This window comes from Myotis daubentonii, chromosome 19 (genome assembly GCF_963259705.1).
Source record: "Myotis daubentonii chromosome 19, mMyoDau2.1, whole genome shotgun sequence".
In the NCBI taxonomy this organism is placed as follows: Eukaryota; Metazoa; Chordata; class Mammalia; order Chiroptera; family Vespertilionidae; genus Myotis; species Myotis daubentonii.
This window is the reverse complement of record NC_081858.1, coordinates 8,115,996-8,130,298: the sequence shown is the minus strand read 5'-3', so window position 1 is coordinate 8,130,298 and position 14,303 is coordinate 8,115,996. Positions and strand designations below refer to the sequence as shown.

The window sequence follows — 14,303 nt, the reverse complement described above, 5'->3', positions numbered from 1 at the left end:
AAAAGCACCACATGTACCAAGTAAATTTATGAGGAAAACTGAAAAAATGATGACTAGTGATCTTATTTTTCAGAACATTGGGAGATTTCCTTTACCTTTCACACTATAAGAATCTGTTTACATGTCTGCTTAACCTCTAGATAAAAGATCCCTTTCCCTGCCTTTTCATCCTTGCATCTCTAGAAGGAAACACATATGACTGGCCTTTAATAAGGAGAGAAAAAGGAAAGAGGAGGATGGGTAGAAGAGTGAGCAGTGGCCTGGCCGGCACAGCTTAGTGGTTGAGCCTCAGCCTATGAGCCAGGAGGTCACTGTTCGATTCCCCATCAGGTACATGCCTAGGTTTCGGGCTCGATCCCCAGTGAGGTACGTGACATAAAAAAGTAATTAGAATATTTGAAAGTATATGAGGCTATTTGAACTATCATCTAAGAGGAGGGCAGGTTTGCACATGAAGAAGAGACAGCTAATTAATTCAGAAAATGCACTAGCAAGTTGGTTATTTGTGTTTACCAATATTTGTATTAGCCCAACTAATATAAACCTGATTCCTAGAAAAGATCAAAAGTGCAAATTGTCATTGGGGGCAATCAATTATTTTGCTAAAAATGGCATTCAAAGGCTAAAATTAATAGACTAAAAATTGCAATAATCAAATGTGGGCTGGAATTAAATTAGAAAATGAACAGCTCTCTAAAAGAAAGAGACTCTATAATTGGAATAATTTCTAAATCATTTTTAAAATATTTATTTCCACTGGTTTAAGCATCTAGTTAAAGGCTTTTTCAAGTTCAATATACTTTAGAAACCATAATTGTTTAATGTTTGATGTTAGTTGTCATAACTCTTTAGGACAAAGCCAAAGTTTTCTTTCCTACTTACTACATTCCCAAGGATATGAATAACCAAAAACATGTCACTATAGAGAAAAAAATGATATGAATAAGTTTATCTTCTTGGATGTGCCTAGTCAAATTTATTTTATATATATATACATATACTTTTTCTAAAATTATCCCGAGCATTATCTCATATCAAACACTGAGAACTCTATTTTATAGTCCACTGTAAATGATTTAGTCTTGCTATCAATATGGAATTTATAGCTCAAGAAATTATATGCTATTAATCTAACAGGGGAACACTATTCATCAATATATATTCATTTCTTCCCACTATTAGAATTATTTTACCTACATAAAATATGTCATGTTTTCAATTGTATTTTTAACCTATTGAACAAAATTAAATATATGTTAGTATTACTATACTTTATACATAGAGTACTATTCTTTAAAATACATTCCTTTTATTTGTATCTAATGGCATCAAGTAAGAGTATTCCTAAAAATAATAATTTGTGCATACAATTTGTTTAGCACTGAGCAGCAAGTTCTCCTAAGATAGTAACTGCTACTCAGTAACAGCAAAAAAACAATGTGCAGCCCAGAAAAAACTAAACACCTTATCCAAAGGCAAATAACTTGTAAAGAAAGGTATGGAATGTGATCCCAAAGTTTATCATTCTAAATGTCCTTCTCCACAGTGTCACTCTATCCACCTAAAACGACTTAACCACTGAGATCTTCTGTCAACATCCACCAAGAAGCTCTATCAGCACTCAGCAAATAAAAGAGGAAAAGCCGTTACACTTAATAAAGTTTTATAACAGCAAATGCTAACTGTTCAAATTCAAGCTTCGGTTTTAAATTTTTCTAACTGTTACTTTGTTTTAAAATGTGTTTTTTTTTTTTTTTCAAAATCATTAACATTTAGGGGAGTAGAGGGGGGACAAAATGGGTAAAGGGGGCCAAATATAGGGTAACATAGAAACTAGACTTTTGGTGCTGAACACGCAATAGAGTAAAAAGATAGAGAATTGTAATGTATACCTGAAACTTATTTAATTTTATTAATATTACCCCAATAAAAATATCATTAACATTTCTACATTATAAAAAAATTCCACATTCAATCATGAATTCTAAATATAATAAAATAATTCCATTACATTGCTCAGAATTATTTACATCTATTGGATGGCTAAAGTTAGGAAGACTTTTGGGATCTAAATTAAGTGTGAAGATATATAAACTCTATCCTATATAATAAAGAGCTAATATGCTAATTAGACTAGGTGACAGAATGACCTTCTGGAACGACCTTCCAGAACGACTTTCTGAAACCACCAGTGGGAGGGGGGCAGTGATGCAAGGGCCAAGTCCTTCCCACAAATTTCATGCATCAGGCCTCTAATCCTATCTAACAATAGACAAACATGGTAATTGACCATACCTTCATTACACCTCCCATTGGCTAATCAGCATGATATGCAAATTAACCAAACCAAGATGGCGGCCGGCAGCCATGCAGCTGAAGCAAGCAGGAGGTTTGCTTGCTCCAGTGATGGAGGAAGCCAAGGTTCCCCGCCTACTGCAGCCCGGCTCTGAGCTCCAAAAGCAACAAAGTTTCAATTATAGAAGCTAAACAAACCCCAGATACCAGCTTTCAGCAGGCCGTGGCCTCGGAGCTGGAGCAAGCAGGAGCCAGCTCTCAGCTCCAGTGACGGCAACAAAGTTTCAATTATAGAAGGTAAATAAATCCCAGAATTAAAAAAAAAAGAAAAAAAAGGAGAGGCTGGGAGCTTCAGTCGCCGGCCAGCCTGAAAACGGCCCTCACCCAGACTGGCCAGGCACCCCAGTGGGGACCCCCACCCTGAAGGGGGTGTGACCAGTTGCAAACAGCCATCAGCCCCTCACCCTGGCTGGCCAGGCACCCCAGCAGGACCCCCCTCCCTGAAGAGGGTGTGGCCAGCCTGAAAACGGCCCTCAGCCCCTCACCCAGGCTGGCCAGGCACCCAAGCAGGACCACTACCCTGATCTGGGACACCCTTCAGGGCAAACCAGCCGGCCCCCACCCGTGCACCAGGCCTCTATCCTATATAGTAAAATGGTAATATGCAAATTGACCCTAACAGCAGAACCACTGGGAATGACTGGTCACTATGACACACACTAACCACCAGGGGGCAGACGCTCAATGCAGGAGCTGCCCTCTGGTGGTCAGTCCACTCCCACAGGGGGAGCTCTGCTCAGCCACAAGCCAGGCTGACGGCTGCCAGCACAGCAGTGGTGGTGGGAGCCTCTCCTGCCTCCTCAGCAGCGCTAAGGATGTCCAACTGCAGCTTAGGCCTGCTCCCCGCTGGCAAGTGAACATCCCCCGAGGGCTCCCGGGCTGCCAGAGGGATGTCTGACTGCCAGCTTGGGCCCGATCCCCCGGGGAGCGGGCCTAAGCCAGCAGGTTAACATCCCCCGAGCGGTCCAGACTGAGAGAGGGTACAGGCGGGGCTGAGGGACACCCCCCCCAAGTGCACAAATTTTTGTGCACCGGGCCTCTAGTATAAAATAGATTCATATCTACATTTGACTTTTAAACATTATTTTTTAACTATTAAAAATACAAATTGCTGTCCAGATGGCATGGCTCAGTGGTTGAGCATCGACCTATGAACCAGGAGGTCACGGTTTGATTCCTGATTAGGGCACATGCCTGAGTTGCGACTTGATCCCCAGTGTGGGGTGTGCAGGTGGCAGCCAATCAATGATTCTCTCTCATCATTGATGGTTCTATCTCTCTCTCCCTCTCCCTTCCTTTCTGAAAGCACTAAATATGAATTGCTCCTCTTTCAATCAGTATTTTATTTCTACATTTCCTCTTCATTCCTCAAATTCCTGTCACATCATCACACATTTAGGACTGGCTCAGTTAACTCACCAGTGAGCAGCTGTGGGGATGCACACTAAGCATAGCGAGCCATACTAAGAATCGTATAGAGATCCTTGTGCTAAAGCAATTCCATAGTTAACCATTTGGACTCACCAACATTAAAAGCCAAAACTTTAACCATTTAGAAAGTTGAGGGAAAACGCAAAGACTAATTATGTTCTCGGAACATATGCATTGGTCAGATCAAATCAAAATAAATAAAAGAAAAAGTTCCTCAATCAAAGCATCTGTAAATAGAATCACACTTTTACACACGCATACAAACTGGCACCTTTCTCAAAGTGTCATTATCCTTTCCACACAAACTTTGATAAACATAATACCTACTATGTTGTATTTGAATACACTTCTTAAATAAATCCTAAAGAATTTTAAATGTACTAAAGGAGGAAAAAATATTTCAAGGAACTTCATGGTGATTTGGGGGGTTGGGGGGGCCACAGCAGGCAGTCCTTATTTTATCAGATTTGAAAAAAGAAACCAAATTTTCATAACTTAGATTTGGTTAATGAGCAGATTCCACACAACCACTTCATCAAAGCTTCAGACATAAAGCTCGCTAATTGAATCTCTGGTAGGAAATTAAGAAAGTAAAGTTTCCAAAAGAGGCAAGAGTTGACAGCCAAAATTCTGACAAACTACCCAAAAGATCTAACCTTAGAGCTACCATAAAAGGCTTCAAGAACTCTTACCTATAGCCAGGAATTAGGACTTTTAGCTTAGGACAAGTATGGCAGTAAAAAAATAAAATAACGAAGAATAAAGACTGTGTACCCTGCTCTTCAGAAATGAAGTAATCACCATCAACTTATGATTTTAATTAAGTCTATCCTGTGTTCAGGGGTAAGTGGGTAAATATTTCATTTTGAGTGTTTTGTTTATTGGTTCTGGTTTGATTAATCTAAGCCTCCATTTTTGTTTAGTATCAAGGACTGCCTTTGATGGTCAAAAGTTTAGCACTGTTTAGCAGTAATTCACAGTCCTTGTTTGACAATTAGCAAGGATGTGTTGATTGACTTTTAAGGGGCATCAATCCTATAAATATTGTCACCATTTGAATTCATTTGACTGTTTTTAAAGGTTATGCCATATAATACTTTAAAGAAGAAAAATAACAAAATAAAATATTTCAATTCAAAATAGTGTGGTAATAAGGAGCTTATACGTAGGCAATAGTGATAATCATCTTTGTAGTTCAATTTTTAATATTCCACAGAAATTTTGTAATGCAGTGTTTAATAAAATGTGATCCAGAAATCTATTGTAGCACATATAAACTACTAGCATTATTAGGAAGTAAACAAATAAGCTGCTTTCCCTACCCACCTCTTCCCCAAAGATAGTTGTGGTCAAGCAAAAGCAACCAAAAAAACCAAGAGCATTCTAAACACTCACCTTTTGTTGACTGGCTTTTCATCCTTTTCATACGGTCGAACAAACCATTTCCCAATCCTAACGAAGTTCTTATCCATTAGGCACCTATGATAATTACATCAAGAATTATTTTTATCGTTTCAATAATAAATTAGGAAGTCATTGCATCAATAATCACAAATGGCATACATCATTGGAAATAAAAAACATCAGCAATTAAACTGTCAAAATGTTTCCTCATCACTGAGATTTTCAAAATTTCCTTACTGTGAAGATATGACGTAATTCTGTAAGATAGTATAATATTATCTTGCAAGACCACTTGCAAGATTTATAAAATTTTCTTCAATCAACAGTCCTAGGAAAGCATCTCTCTTTAGAAATAATTCCTAGAACCCTACTACAGCTCAAAATTCACTGTTTCAAGAAGAAAAAAAAACACAGCTACTGAAAATGAAAATGATATCAGGGTGAGGTGTGTGTGTGTGTGTGTGTGTGTGTGTGTGTGTGTTGTCATATGGCTCTAAATATTTAACGACACAAGCAACTTGATTCCAAAGTTGGCATGCCACAAGCTCTAATCCTAAAGCCATGGGCAGACCAGATATTGGATTACAGGTGCCACAGCAGCGGCCACAGCCTAACTCCGAAAGCCATTCCCAGATGGGACAGTTAGGAGGGTTAGAAGGGAGCCACCACAAACTTTGGTTTCCTTTGTGTCCCTCAAATTATGAAATTGTAAGTATAACGGTTTTCATAGATTAAAAAGTCCAAATATAGTTTTCCTCTACCACACTCTCAACCAAACTGCACTTTAGGTTATCAAGAAGTTATAGTGCCTGGTTAGTGTGGCTCAGTGGTTGAGCATCGAAATATGAACCAGGAGGTCACAGGTCGATTCCCAGTAGGGGGCATGCACAAAGCAACTAATCAATGATTCTCTCTCATTACTGATGTTTCTATCTCTCTCTCCCTCTCTCTACCTCCCCAAAATACACACACACGCATATACACATACACATACACATACACACACACACACACACACACACACACACATAAAGTTATAGAGCTGCACAGGTACACTAAATTTTATATAACTTCATAACAGAGTAACTTCACCAGTATCAAAGCCTTTATCTTACCACTCTACTCTATACCAAACACATATGCAAAGAAGTCTCCTTTCTAGAAACTGCAGTGCTCCCAAATCCCAACCAGATAACAGAAACCCATATAATTTAAGGGCTGAAGAAAGTTTTTCAGCTGATTCCTTCTATTTGGAACTCCATTACATTGGTTTCCTACTATACCCTAGCAGCAGTTCTCAACCTGTGGGTCGCGACCCCTGAAAATACATCCTGCATATCAGATATTTACATTACGATTCACAACAGTAGCAACATTACAGTGATGACGTAGCAACGAAAATAATGTTATGGTTGGGGTGCCGGGAGCCGGTCCATCCTTGCTATTTCAAGGGACCTGGCATATATGGCATACGGTTCTTAATATGTTTGCTCACCTTCTTGGCGCTGTGTTTTAACCAAAGTCACCTCTCCAAGAAAGGTTGAATCCCCAGGTAGGGATTTTCCCCTGAAGTTAGGGAGGGAATAAAACCCCTCAACTAAGTGCCAGGCGGGTAATTAATCCCTTTAACTACGAACAATCATGCTTAAACTACATAATCTTTTCTCCCTGGAATGGAGATAAGAAACGCCCTAACCTTTGTAATAGAGATTGATAGGATTGAATCAACTGGTATAAATACAGTTGTAACAAGACAGAAACACTCAGAACTTAGAACAGAATCAAGAAGACAGAACCTACACGGAGCCTGGAGACAGAAGAACTTCGCTGGAGAGAGCATGCCGGAGGATCCTGGAGAGGGACTGGCCTCAGAGCCTAGAGACAGAGCCTAGAGACAGAGCCTAGCGGGAGAACATGGCAAGGGATCCTGGACTGAACCTGACTACAGAGATTGGCAGGAGAACCTGACTGGAACCTGGACACTGAACCTGACTGGAGAGCCTGGACAGAACCTGGCTGGAGAACCTAGCGAGGGAACATGGCTACAGAACCTCGCTGGAAATCCGAAGCAGAACCTCTCTGGAGATCCGGGCTAGAGATCCTGGCTAGGCTGCTGATCAACTGAACACTATCTCCGTGTCATTCCTTCTTCGCCGACTCCGTCCACACCTTTGGGGACCCCTGGACCTGCTGGGGTTGGACCCCGGCAGTTGGGGGTCACCACAACATGAGGAGCTGTATTAAAGGGTCGCATTAGGAAGGTTGAGAACCACTGCTAGTGGATGCTCCCTCCTCTAGCCAAACACACTTCATTATTCCCATCCTCTCCAAAATCTCTTTAAGGTTAGGCTCTTTTGTAGGCCTACTCTCGCATGAAACATTCATTCTAGTGCAATTCCAAAGAACCACAAAAAATGTTTACTTTTTAAAATTTTTAAAGTCTTAATTTTTCCATCCAAAAAATATTAAATAAGTAGATAAATTGATTATCTTAAGGTGAACATGTTTCTCTCTCTATTCATTCACAATTAGACATGTGCTTTCATTCACTTGTGTCTGTAATGTCTAGTGTCTCTTCCTTTAAAGCAGCGGTCACCAATCTTTCGCACCTCATGGACCACCAGTTGGCGACTGCTGCTTTAAAGCATATATACCACTTAGGTCTAAAGACTCATTTTCCTACTATCCTTTAGAGAACTGCACTCTGTCACAGTTCAGTAAAATGGGATCTCACTGATTAACCATGTCCTGCTCCTGTGACCATATTATACTCAAGGACTCTCAATGTTGCAATGTTATATCGCCATTTCTTCACCTAGGGCTGAACCTACCACTGTGGTCTAGTGAATACAGGGGTGGGCAAAAGAAAGTTTACAGTTGTGAGTATGCAAAACACAGAGTTTATTCTTGTATTATTATTCACTAATTATTGTATTATTTAGTTGTATTACAACTGCAAATCTACTTTGCCCACCCCGTATATTTACTATTTTGAAATCCTTGACTCAACACATCCAAAGACAGTGCTCATTTACCCTCTGATGATCACCTCTATTGGATCACAATACCACAGGACATTAAAAGCTAGTAATTTACAAATATGTTATTTACAAATATGTCATCATAATTACAATTACAATTTTCATGTATTTCTATCTGTACTTTTCCAAATGAATATCTTCACTCTAAACTGCAACTCTGGCAAATCAAGAGGCTCTGAGCCAAAGGCAATTTTACAGCTGTGTTATAAATTACTGAGGGGTGAATATGCTGACAATCCATTAGGAAAGCAGCACCAGTGGACTACCCTGAAGAGCCATTATATTTAGAAATGTTAAATATCCACTGATTAAAGTCTCCCTAAGTAAGTGTGGAAAGAATAGAGCAAAACAGCATTAAAAGACCCATGTAATCTTCTATTGTGTGCAAAGCAATGATTTTCACGTTTGAGGGTGAAAAAATACCTTTCCATCAAAATCAGCTTATGTTTTATTCTAAAAACTTAGGAAGGAAGGGGGAAGGAGAATCAAGTCAAATTAGCAGAGATTCTATATAAGTAAAAACCAAATTAATGATCTTTTATCATTCTGGGCATTTTGCCAAAAAGGGATAATCGATCATTAAGAAAATAGGAAGCACAGTTACTTTCTCAGAAGAAAGAAAAAATAAACATGGTCTAAAATTATAAAAGTTGGAAGACCTAAATATTCAAATATTGAAATTCTAAATCACAACTGAAGAAAATACGCAAAGAAGCCACTATGGCTCAGTTTTTAAAAACATGTATAAATACATCCATAATTGTGTTTTAGACACATATCTGTGTTTAAATAATATAACTAGCACCTGATTAGAGGATAGATTATTAGAAGGGAGAAGACCTCAACTGACAGGTATGGTAGATTTTATCCTCTTCCTAAACGTGTGCTATCCCGCGCCTTCTCTCACTGACATCCTTTGGCCATGTGACTTTGGCACCCCCTACTAATGGATTTTACTTTCTCATCCATTTGACTTTGGTGGCAAATATCTTGGTCAGTAAAATGTGAGCAGAAATGACATACCCCACTTTTGAACAGAGCCTTCAAGGGGCTATTATGTATTTTACCACTGCCTTCTGCAAACAGCCCAACAAGTCTTTGAACGGGCTGCCTCATCAGCAGATTCCTGCTTGCAAGAGAGTGCTGCAGTAAAGGAATCACAGTGGATAGCAGCACGAGCAAGAAATAAACTTCATCCAGCCAGTGTGGCTCAGTGGTTGAGGGTCGACCCTTGAACCAGGAGGTCAGGGTTCAATGGGTTCAATTCCTGGTCAGGGCACATGCACAGGTTGTGGGCTCAATCCCCAATAGTTAGTGTGCAGGAGGAAGACAATCAATGATTCACTCTCATTGATATTTCTATCTCTCTTTTTCCCCCTCCCTTCCTCTCTGAAATCAATAAAAATATGTTTAAAAAAAGAAAAAGAAAGAAACCTCAATTGTTATAAAGTAAGATCTTCCATGTCTTTTGTTACTGAAGCATTACTGAGCCTAACCTGGTTGGTAAAAGAGATCACTGCAATATTTCATGAAACACATATCTTAAAAGTAGGCCAGTGGCAACCAAAATGAAGAGAATGGAACTGACTAGAGAAATACCTGGAAGGCTGAAGGAAAGGTGAGGGATTCAATTGTAGAATAAGGACCACATGGAAATAGAATCGGATGAATTATATATGATCACCAAAGAAAAGAACTAAGATAAAGAAATAAAAGTTACAGGGAGACAGACTTTTGCTCAGCTTAAGAAAGACTTTCTAACAATGAGTGCTCTCTAAATATGAAAAGCCCTCCTTTGGGAAACTGTGCTCACATAACCACAAGTACTCAAGGGAAGAACAGATGACCACATAGAAAGAATATTATAGAATGGGATTCCAATACCTGGGAAAACAGGTTGACTTTTAATATTGTGCCCAACTCTGAAAATAGTATCAATACTTCTATTGGCTGATATTAACAGCGGTTAACCATTTGTTGAGCTCTTAAAACAAAGGTCATAGTTAATAAGTACTTACTAATTTACAGTGGAGAAAACTAGTAAAATGCCACCTCAAACAAGTGATCAACATTAATATTAAAAATAGGATACTGAAATCATGGACCTCCTACACAGCATCACTTGTATGGTATTCAATAGCATAACATAATCATTAGGAAACTATCTCAAATTGAGGACTTTTATAGAAAACACTAGAGGCCCAACACATGAAGATTCGTGCAAGAATGGGCCTTCCTTCCCCCGGCTGCCGGCACCGCCTTCGCTCTGGCCCGGAGCCGCCTTCCTGGCTTCGTTCCGGCCCAGAGCCGCCTTTCTGCCTTCCCACAATTGCCCAGAGTCCCGGAGTGGCTGGGGCCATGGCGACAATGCAAGCTATATAGAACATAACTGGGACAACAGATAAGTTCTGAATGGAGCTACAGATTAGATAATGGCATTTTATCAATGTTCAATTTCTTAATTTTCCTAATTGTACTGTGCTTATATGAGAGGCTGTCCTTGTTCTTAGGAAATGTACACCTACTAAGTGTACCGGTTAATAATGGTGGATTTTGTAATCAAAGAAAACATGATAATTTCAAGAGAAACATCAAAAGTGCTTTATTCAAAGTAATGTCCATCACTAGCTACATAGTTCCCCCATCTTTCAGGTAATTTGTGGATACCATCCCAATAGAACTTTTCTTGTCTTGAGGCAAACCATTCAGAGACCCAATTTTCCACTTCTTCGTACGTTTTGAAGTGCTGCTCAGAAACTGCGTGTGCCATCGATGGGAAAAGTAGTAATCTGAAGGAGCAAGGTCTGGTGAATACAGCGAGGGGGTTAATACTTCCCAGGTAAGATCTTTTAAAATGTCTTTAACTGGTTTTGAAGTGTGTGATGGTGCGTTATCATGAAGCAAAATTACTTTGCCTTGTCTTCTGGAACATTCTGATCGTTTTACCATCAAAGCAGGGTTCAAATTTATTATTTGCCGTCGGTAGCGATCAGTATTAACGGTTTCACCTCGTTTTAGAAGCTCAGAATACACCACACCTTCCTTATCCCACCAAACGCAGAGCATTGTCTTCTTTCCCAAGTGATTTGGCCTTGTAGTCAATGTTGATGGTTAACCTGGATCAACCCATGATTTTGTGCATTTGAGATTCTCAAAATAAATCCACTTTTCATTGCCAGTCACAATTCAATACAAAAAAAGACTTTCTTTCAGGCCGTTGAAGCAACATTTTATACTGATGACTTTTCGGTGTTCCATTTGTCTTTCGTTTAGTTGATGTGGCACCCATTTTCTCCTTCCTTTAAAATCTTTCCCATTGCTTGTAAATGATCAGAAATTGTTTGCTGAGCAACGTTTAATCTTTCTGCAAGTTGTTTTTGAGTTTGACACGCATCTGCACCCAATAATACTTGTAATTGTTGGTCTTCAAACTTTTTCGGTTGACCTGGACGTTCTTGGTCTTTCACATCGAAATCATCACTTTTTTTTTTTTTAAATATATTTTATTGATTTTTTACAGAGAGGAAGGGAGAGAGACAGAGAGTTAGAAACAACGATGAGAGAGAAACACCAATCAGCTGCCTCCTGCACATCTCCCACTGGGGATGTGCCCGCAACCCAGGTACATGCCCTTGACCGAAATCGAACCTGGGACCCTTCAGTCCGCAGGCCGATGCTCTATCCACTGAGCCAAACCGGTTTCGGCCGAAATCACCACTTTTAAAGCGTTTAAACCAGCGTTCACAAGGATCTTGAGATGAAGCATATTCACCGTAAGCTTCCCGACGTATATGATAGCTTTCAGCAGCACTCTTCTTCAAAATAATGAATTAAAACTCCTCCCAAATGCTCTTTTTTTTGGTATGAAATTCTACATTTTTAAGCGTAAAAATATCTATGATGTTAACACCTTCAGAAAATCTGATATATGAGCTTTTGAAGCTTGTTGTCAATACAACAAAATTGCATACATATCAAATCGCATATATATCAAAATATGTGTAACTCCATCTATTGAAAAAAATCTGCATTATTAACCGGTACACCTGGTAAGTACTTAGAACCACCTCAGGTATGCAAATGACTCTCAAGTGGTTCAGGGAAACTTTTTAAAATACACACACACACACACACACACACACACACAGGAGGGGGCGGAGGTTGTTTAGGACAAGCAACCACTTTAATTCTCAAGCAAACTGTGCAAACAAAAACTACTGGTGAACCTGTGTATGAAGATATATGGGAATTATTTGTGTTATTCTTGAAAATTCTCTAACTTTGAAATTATAGCAATATAAAAAACACAAGAGAGTTATAATTTTATTTTTATAAAACTGCATGAAAGCATTTTCAGAACTACAGGAAACCCTCTAAGTATCTAGCATTAAACTTGGGTTTCTCAAAATCACCTTGATGCTGTTCCTTCTCTTACCTTTCTAACAGATTGTGGATTGCTTTGAAGAGTAGCGTCCGACATTCATAGGAAAGGCCATTTTCCCAGAGTCCTTCTTCCACAACTGGGGGGGGAAAAAAAGGACCAGTTAGCAGGGCATCCGAATAAAAACAAACTTTAAAACCAGTTTTCTAAAGCAAAGCAAGTAAGTAAATGTAAATAAACTCTCTCAAACTTAAACAGAGAAAGGAAGTTAAGTACTTAAAGTCATAAAATACAAAATACATAACAAAATATATGCTTAGATTTTAAAGTCTTTGAAATATCGGCATGGTACAATCCCTCTCCCATAAAAGTCTTTCAAACCTGCTTATTCTGCCCTACCCAGTTTGGCTCAGTGGATAGAGCGCTGGCCTGCAGATTGAAAAGTCCCAGTTTCGATTCCAGTCAAGGGCACATGCCCAGGTTATGGGCTCAATCCCCAGTAGGGTGCATACAGGAGGCAGCCGATCCATGATTCTCTCTCATCATTGATGTTTCTCTCTCTCCCTCTCCCTTTCTGAAAGCAATAAAAATATATACTTTTTAAAACCCTGTTTATTCTGAGTTTAAAATCATTTGAAATTCTCAATCTTTCTACTTTATATTGTCGAAAAGACTAATTTTGTTAGAGTTTCATTAAAATAACTTTAAATACTGAGTTTTTTACAGGAAAAATCAAAAGGAAAAAATACCCAATAATGTCAGAGTTATACAAAAATTTTAAATGTTTTGAAGGCAGTATCTGAATAGGATTTTAAGGACATGATTTTAGGGAGAATGTCAGGAAATTAAATCTTATTGTAACATCAATTTATTTCCTGAACTCGTAATTTCTTTAAGATTTTACTTTTTTAATCTTTATTGTTGAAAGTATTACAAATGTCCCCCTTTTTTCTGCATTGACCCCTCTAGTCTGCATCCACCCCCCACCCCCACCCAGACCCTCACCACACTGAACTCCTAATTGCATGAATGTTTGACATTTGGAGAAATAATACTTGCCTTTGAAATATATTATAACATTAAGCCACAAGTAACTCTAACACCAAGAGAATCAAACAGACTAACATTGCCCATGCATTCCTAACATCTTTTCATTTATAAAAATATATAAAACGCCCTAGAGAAGATAGCTAATTTTCTTTCAAATTGTATTAGTTCAATTCAAGATTGCAAAAAATTGGAAGGATGGAAACGACATTTGTAGAAGAAAATTTTGTCCCTTTTCGTTGCTATCTTGACAAAAGCATTCACCAGCGAAAATTCTGACAGAATTAAAACACGTGTTAAATCCACAATACATCTTTAATGCTTTTATCACACTAATTGGCATCTTAAAATGCATCTCCATATTCTCCAATCTGGTAGAATTTGAAGAAGTGTATTTACATTCATAGGTTTTATTTATTGGACTTTTTGTAAAAATGATAAAACTGCATAAATATTTTTTATCCTCATATGTCAGATAACTATTTTCCTGCCTATATGGCTCCTCATGATTTACCAAATTTTCCCAAAACAACCTCTGGCGAAAACATTTTCTCTTATGTATAACTACAGAAATTAAAATAAAATACAACAAGTAAACAAACATTCCTGATAGCAAAAGATTGTCTCTGTTAAAGACAAAGCAT

The 14,303-nt window shown here is 38.6% G+C and overlaps 1 protein-coding gene across 4 annotated transcripts in view; it reads right to left on the bottom strand.

The window, feature by feature from the left end:
* MED13L (mediator complex subunit 13L) overlaps positions 1–14,303 on the bottom strand; it is a 286,174-nt gene that overhangs the window by 128,220 nt on the left and 143,651 nt on the right. For all 4 annotated transcript variants that reach the window (XM_059676953.1, XM_059676952.1, XM_059676954.1 and 1 more), the window contains exons 3-4: positions 12,667–12,751; positions 5,182–5,265 (exon numbers count right to left, since the gene is read on the bottom strand). In XM_059676953.1, coding sequence (XP_059532936.1) covers positions 5,182–5,265; positions 12,667–12,751 — 169 coding nt within the window. The remainder of the gene's footprint in view (positions 1–5,181; positions 5,266–12,666; positions 12,752–14,303) is intronic.